Source organism: Ipomoea triloba, chromosome 7, assembly GCF_003576645.1.
Source record: "Ipomoea triloba cultivar NCNSP0323 chromosome 7, ASM357664v1".
In the NCBI taxonomy this organism is placed as follows: Eukaryota; Viridiplantae; Streptophyta; class Magnoliopsida; order Solanales; family Convolvulaceae; genus Ipomoea; species Ipomoea triloba.
The window spans coordinates 11,964,201-11,970,946 of NC_044922.1; the positions used below are offsets into that span (position 1 = coordinate 11,964,201).

Here is a 6,746-nt window from a genome sequence, read left to right on the forward strand (position 1 = left end):
TAGAGGACCGCCGCCGACCACCGTCGTGATGCTGTCGCCGACCGCCGCCACGCTGCCACCGACCAACGCTCCCTTCCTTCGCGATATTGCACGGTCGGAGGTTCCTACCAAATCCGGCCGAAGGAGATAAGCACCTCCGCCGACGCTGCCCCACTGCCGAGCTTTGCCGTCAAGGATCGCCGACGCCGAATCACTCCCGCCGCCGAGCCCTACCGCCGACGGCGTGCAATACCAACCCCGTCACTGTCGAAACCCGTCGCGCCGCCGAGCCCCGCCGACGACGCCGCTTCGTCGCCGAGGACCGTCGAACCGCGTCACGACCGCCGACACTGCGCGCCACCGGCCGCTGCCGTCGCCGTCGACCTCCGAGCTCCGTCCCCGCCAACCTCTTCCCTTCGGCCCCAAATCACTCTCGTGTAATCCCAAGTTTCCACTTGCCCTTCCCTAGAACCGGGTGAGTAGTTTCGCCTTATTCTTTTAGAGTTCCACTTGATTCATTCCGTGCATGCCATTGGCTCCTCAAGATCCTTATGTGAACTTGTTAGATTCTGTAAATATTCTAGATTTGCCCATGGATGACGGTGAGCCCGTCCCCCTAGATCAATTTCCCCCTCTTCCCATTGAGGTTGACATGGCATTTGGGCGACCCGCCATTGCGGCGCGGCCTCTTCGTGCCCTCGTGCCAACCGCACTTCCACGCCCCTCCCACTCTAGTTTACACACCGAGCTTGACCCTACTACCCCCCGCGAGGCCACCGTGTCTCTTAGCGACCATGACATCGCGTGTGTCCGGTCCTTGTTAGGACCCTCCGTGGAGATTGTGGTTCTTTCTCCGGGGAGTAGTATCCTTGAGCCTCCCTCCGCGAACTATTTTGGCGTCCACCTCCGGTCCCTTGAGATGGGTGTTCGTTTTCCCCTTAAACCCTTCGTGGTGGACGTCCTAAATTCGCATGGCATCGCTCCCGGGCAACTAGTGCCCAACTCCCACCGTCTTCTAGCCGCCTTCATGGTTAGATGTGCCCAGGTCGGCGTCTCTCCCACGTTGGACCTCTTTCACACCTACTTTCATATTGATGGATAAATCATACCCGGACCCGTTACGGAGTTGGCACGGAGCACGGGTCTGGGGTTGGGCAACCCGGGAGCATGACCCGGGCCTCTTTGGCACAGGGCTGACCTCTCCAGAGGTCGACTGGGCCGACCTCTGGGCTCGGCCCAGGAGCACCGGGTCGTGGTTGGACGCGGTCTTATCGGCGCAGGAAGCGGTCCAGGCCCGCTCGAGGGGTTTTCTCCAGTTTGTTAGGCTTACAACTAGTATATAAACATGTAACCTTGTCTAAACAAGACATCTTCCACTTCTTGGTCTTAACAACATCTTTGTCCTGTTATTACCAATCCTGTAATAGCTTTATTATTTGTTCAATATATACAAGTACCTCCGAGGTGCACCTTGATCCATACTTGTCATACCCCCTATATTCTTATCGGGTTTATTGATTCGGGCTACCCAGGTTAATTAAATCCATCATTGGTGCTTTCATTGAGAGCTCGACATACAGGCTCGAGCGTGCTATTCCCTAGCTATGACGAGATCAGGATCCAACTCCGGTAACTCCCACCGCTCGCGTGGTAACCGCGCTCCCTCCCGTGCCGGTGAACCTAACGGGACGGCGAGTCACCAAACCCTGCCCGTGAGGTCAGCCGGCGACCTCCGGGACGTCCTCAACAACAACCGCCACGCCGGGCCGACCCCGCCCCCTCCACCTCCAGCCCCGGGCTTTCAAGAGGGGATGGCCGCACTCTGGCAAGCCACCACCGTGTTGACGCAGATCTTGGATGGGCTTCAAGGCAACCTCGTGGCTCTCCATCCCGGACCGCCACGGCGGGAGGAGGGTCCGAGTACCCGCCGACCTCGCACACCCGAATCTCACGTCGGCGAGGAAGCCAATTCACCTCGGCCCTCGACAAGGAGGGGAGGAGACGAGGCCCCTCGAGGTCGGCCGGCACAGCGCGAGACAAGAGGAGCCCGCCCCGTCCGGGCTACCAAGTCCGCTCTCGGACGATTGGGCACACGGGCCCCAATCCACGAACGCCTCGACTTCGGACCACTCAACGAGGCGCCCGCCGAGGGGTCGGCTTCACGAAGGGCCCCGAGCCTTGAGCCCCGCGCTCAACCTCGGCGGGAGCAAGCCTCGCGTATAGAGCAATCCGGGGAGACTCGTGGACGACCCACGAGCTCCCACAGCAGTGAGATGGAGCAGTTACGTAGGCGGATGGACGAGCTCCAGCGTAAGTTGGAAGCACGAGAAGGGTCCGCGGAGCCTCAGGAGGTGTTGACCTCCCCCTTCACCGACGATGTCATGGCGGAGCCGCTACCGAGGGATTTCCGATTCCCAACCATCAAGGCTTATACGGGGTCGGCCGACCCTCGGTCCCACCTCAACAGGTATCGGGCCGCCATCATGATGACGGGTGCGAGTGACGCCGTCATGTGCCGGGGCTTTTTCGCAACCCTTGACGGCCAAGCGCAAGACTGGTTCACATCGTTGCCCGAGAAATCCATCTCGACCTTTGCGGATCTCTCGGTGAAATTCTTGTCGTACTACGCCTGCAGCACACCGAAGAAGAAGCAGTTTGCCAGTATGTGCAAGTTAGAACAGGGGAGTACGGAGACATTGACCGACTACCTCACCAGATAGAAGAGGGAGGCGAGGTCGGTCGAAAACTTCGACGAGAAAGCAGCCATACCGATCTTCACCAGCAACGTCAGATCAGGTCCTTTCCACCGCAACCTCATCCAAAACCGTCCCAAGACATACGCCGTGTTGCTAGACCGAGCGGCGAGGTTCGTAGAGGCGGAGGAGGTCGAAAGAAAGAAGAAGGAGGAAGAGCAAGGGCGGCGAGACAAGGCACCCCAGGATGAACGCCGTGCGCCGAAGCCCCCACGCCAGGCCGGGCCGCGGCTGGCCCCATTGCGCTACCTCACTCCCTTAACGCATTCGGTGAGTGCTATCCTCGAGCACGCCGAGGTCATGGGCATAGTATCATACCCACAGGAATGCATGAAGGTGTCGCCCAACGCGGACCCCAACAAATATTGCCGTTTCCACAGGCAGCAAGGGCACGACACGGACGAGTGCATGGTTCTCAAGAAACAGATCGAGGAGCTCATTCAGAGGGGCTACCTCGGCCAATACGTCAAAAGGTCGGGGCAAGGCCGACCTCCGGCCAATGTGTGGATAAAGAAGGGTGGTCCCGAGCCACCCGCCTCCGGGTCGCGCAAGAGAGAGCTCGACCAATTCACCGAGGAAGAGGAGAAGGAGCTGGACGAGTCCCACCCCCCAAAAAAACAGGTCATCCATGTTATCTTTGGTGGTCCCGAAGGAGGAGACACACAATCAGAAAGGAAGAAATGGGCTCGGAAGAGAAGAAGCAGAGGAGGGAACCTATCATCTTCACAGACGACGACCTCCCAGATGGACCCCTACCCCACCGTGATGCCTTGGTGATCACCTTGGACATCAACAACACTATCGTTCACCGGGTGTTGGTGGACACGGGGAGCTCCGTGAACGTCATGTATTATGACACGTTCACTAAGCTCGGCCTGACAAGGAAGCAGTTGGCACCAGTAAGAACCCCGCTATCCGGGTTCACAGGAGACTCGATCGAGACGGAGGGCTCCATTAACCTTGAGGTGGAGATAGGCACCGCACCACACGTCAAGAGGTGGGAAGCCGAGTTCGTGGTCGTCAAGATCGAATGCGCCCACAACATCATTCTCGGTCGACCCGCCTTGGAGGACCTTCGGAGCATCATATCCATGGAGCACCTATGTCTGAAGTTCCCTACCCCCACCGGGGTCGGCGTGGCGAGGGGAGATCAGAAGGTTAGTCGGAGCTGCTACCTGAAAGCATGTCGCCAGATCGGCAAAAGAGACCTCCAAGTACACACCATCGGCGAGAAGGCGCTACAAGGCGAGGAGGGTCGGCCCCACGCCGAACCTATAGTCGAAACCGAGGAGGTCGTGTTGGACCTCGGCCGACCCGAACGAGTCGTCAAGGTCGGAACGGGGTTGCCGACCGACCTGCGAGGTCGGATAGTCGAGGTCATCCGCCAATTCAAGGACGTGTTCGCATGGGGCCCCGAGGACATGCCGGGCCTCGACCGAGAGGTCATCACACACAAATTGGCGGTAGACCCCGCCGTCAAGCCGGTACAACAAAAGAAGAGGTACCTTTCGGCGGAGAGGCGCGATTTCGTAAAGAGGGAGGTCGACACCCTCCTCGAGATAGGGCACATTCGGGAAGTGCTATACCCCGAGTGGCTCGCAAACGTGGTCCTCGCACCCAAGCCGCCGACCTGGAGGATGTGCGTGGACTACACCGACCTCAACAAGGCGTGCCCCATGGATCCGTTCTCGCTGCCCAACATTGACCAGCTAGTAGACGAGACGGCGGGGTGCACGCTCATGAGCTTCCTTGACGCATTTCGAGGTTATCATCAGATTTTTATGCACGAGGCCGACAAGGAGAAGACGGCCTTCACCACCCCGGAGGGGGTCTTCTGCTACCGGGTAATGGCGTTTGGACTCAAGAACTCCGGGGTAACCTACACGAGGATGGTCGCCAAGGTCTTCAAGAAGGTCCTCGGTCGGAACCTTCAAGCCTACGTCGACGACATGATTGTGAAGAGTGCCGAGGCCGACCTCCACACGGACGACCTAACAGAGGTATTTTCAATAATGCGGAAGTTCGATTTGCGTCTGAACCCTAAAAAGTGTACCTTCGGGGTGCACGGGGGAAAATTTTTGGGTTATATGGTCTCTAAGAGGGGCATCGAGCCCAACCCCGAGAAGGTCAAGGCCATTCTGGAGATGGAACCTCCGAGGTCCCTTCGCGAGGTCCAGCGCCTCAATGGTCGGCTGGCCGCCCTCGGCCGCTTCCTCTCGAGGTCGGCCGAGAGGTCCCTACCCTTCTTCGGGGTCCTCAAGAAGAGCAATGGCTTTGAATGGTCGGCTGCATGTCAGAAAGCCTTCGACGACCTCAAGGCCTATCTGATGTCTTTACCCCCCTTGGCCAAGCCCGAGAAAGGCTATCTGATGTCTTTACCCCCCTTGGCCAAGCCCGAGAAAGGGGAGATCTTATATCTATACTTGGGAATATCACAGGCCGCGATCAGCTCCGTGTTGGTCCGGGAGGGAATATCACAGGCCGCGATCAGCTCCGTGTTGGTCCGGGATGACGCGGGAACCCAGAGGCCCGTCTATTACGTGAGCAAGGCCCTCCACGGTGCCGAGCTTCGATACTCACCAACAGAGAAGGCCATATTCGCGGTGGATGCCACGGCCAAGAAGCTAAATCACTATTTTCAAGCGCATCTGGTGCACGTACTTACAAATCAACCCCTGGAGGCGGTCCTTCGAGGGGTAGGGTCGGAGAGCCGACTCGTGAAGTGGTCCATGCGCCTCAGCCAGTTCGACATCCACTTCAAGCCGAGACCGACCATCAAGGGGCAGGCACTCGCTGACTTCATAGTCGAGTGCACCGCCCGGGAGGCCACGTAACAAGCGAGAAGCGAAGAGGAGGAGTGGTGGACCTTATCCACCGACGGATCCTCAAACAACAAGGCGTGTGGAGGTGGGGTTGTCTTAGTGACCCCGGAGGGCTTCCGAGCGTATTATGCGCTCCGCTTCCACTTCAAGTTGTCCAACAACGAGGCCGAATACGAGGCACTGCTGTGCGGCCTCCAGTTCGCACTTAGCATGAAGGCGGAGAAATTAAAAATCCGATGTGATTCACGGCTGGTGGTCGGCTAGGTCTCCGGGGAGTTCGAGGCCAATGATGAGAAAATGATCCGATACCGCGACGTAGTGCAACGAGTGTTGGGACGGATACCCCACCACGAAATCCTGTTGGTCCCAAGGGGATGGGGTACAAGTCTAGAGGGGGGGGGTGAATAGACTTGTATAAGATTTTGCAAATCTTTTCGACCTCTCGTGTGTATTGAACTTAGGATGTTTAGGTTTGATACCTCACGAGGTGAAGACAAAGTTTTATGCGCAGCGGAAATGTTATCCCCTTTTAGTTAGCACGAGTTTAAGTTAGTTCGAGAAGTGCGTTTATATGCAGTGCAATCGAGAGGTTAGCGAGAGATAAAAGCAGTAAGTAAATGCAAGAGAGATTTTTAAGTGGTTCGGCCAACCCGCCTACGTCCACTCTTCTTCCAGAAACTCCCTGGAAGGATTGCACTAAAAACTTCCCTTTTTAGTACAATATCGAGCGCTTGAGCTTTGATCACGAAGCCCGCCTCAAGCCTCAGGTTTTTCGCCCCGCTTCTTGTTACTCCACCTCTCGAGCACTTGACCTTTGATCACCAAGCCCGCGTCAAGCCTCAGGATCTTCACAAGACAGCTCCCAGGTTACTCCACCTCTCCAAGGTCTTTCTCCCCGCTTCCAGCTACTCCACCTCTCGAGCACTTGACCTTTGATCACCAAGCCCGCGTCAAGTCTCAGGTTTCTTTCACTCGGACAGCTGCCAGGTTACTCCACCTCTCTTGCTTAATCCAAAGCAAGGTGTTTTTTGGTTGTCACAGTTGAATGTAACAGGCTCCAATCTGACCACAAGCTATCGTTGAATCAACTTCGATGTAGAGCAGCTTCGGTCACCTTCTGGATGTATAACAGTTTAAGCTTTGTAACTCTCTTGAAACACTAAGATGTGTTTTCTCGCTGTTTTGAATATCA

At 57.0% G+C, this 6,746-nt stretch overlaps 1 protein-coding gene across 1 annotated transcript; it reads left to right on the forward strand.

Moving 5' to 3' along the window:
* Positions 1 to 2,252: 2,252 nt before the first annotated feature.
* Positions 2,253 to 3,509, forward strand: LOC116024129. Its single transcript, XM_031265031.1, has 2 exons — positions 2,253 to 2,650; positions 2,762 to 3,509. The coding sequence occupies exons 1-2, from the start codon at positions 2,253 to 2,255 to the stop codon at positions 3,507 to 3,509; spliced, it is 1,146 nt and encodes a 381-aa protein (XP_031120891.1).
* The last annotated feature ends 3,237 nt before the right edge of the window (positions 3,510 to 6,746 follow it).

Excerpts from the sequence above, each read along its gene's own strand:
- LOC116024129 (XM_031265031.1), top strand. The coding sequence starts at position 2,253 with ATGGAGCAGTTACGTAGGCGGATGGACGAGCTCCAGCGTAAGTTGGAA. Across the intron at positions 2,651-2,761 it reads CAGTTTGCCAGTATGTGCAA|CAACGTCAGATCAGGTCCTT; the intron begins GTTAGAACAGGG and ends GATCTTCACCAG.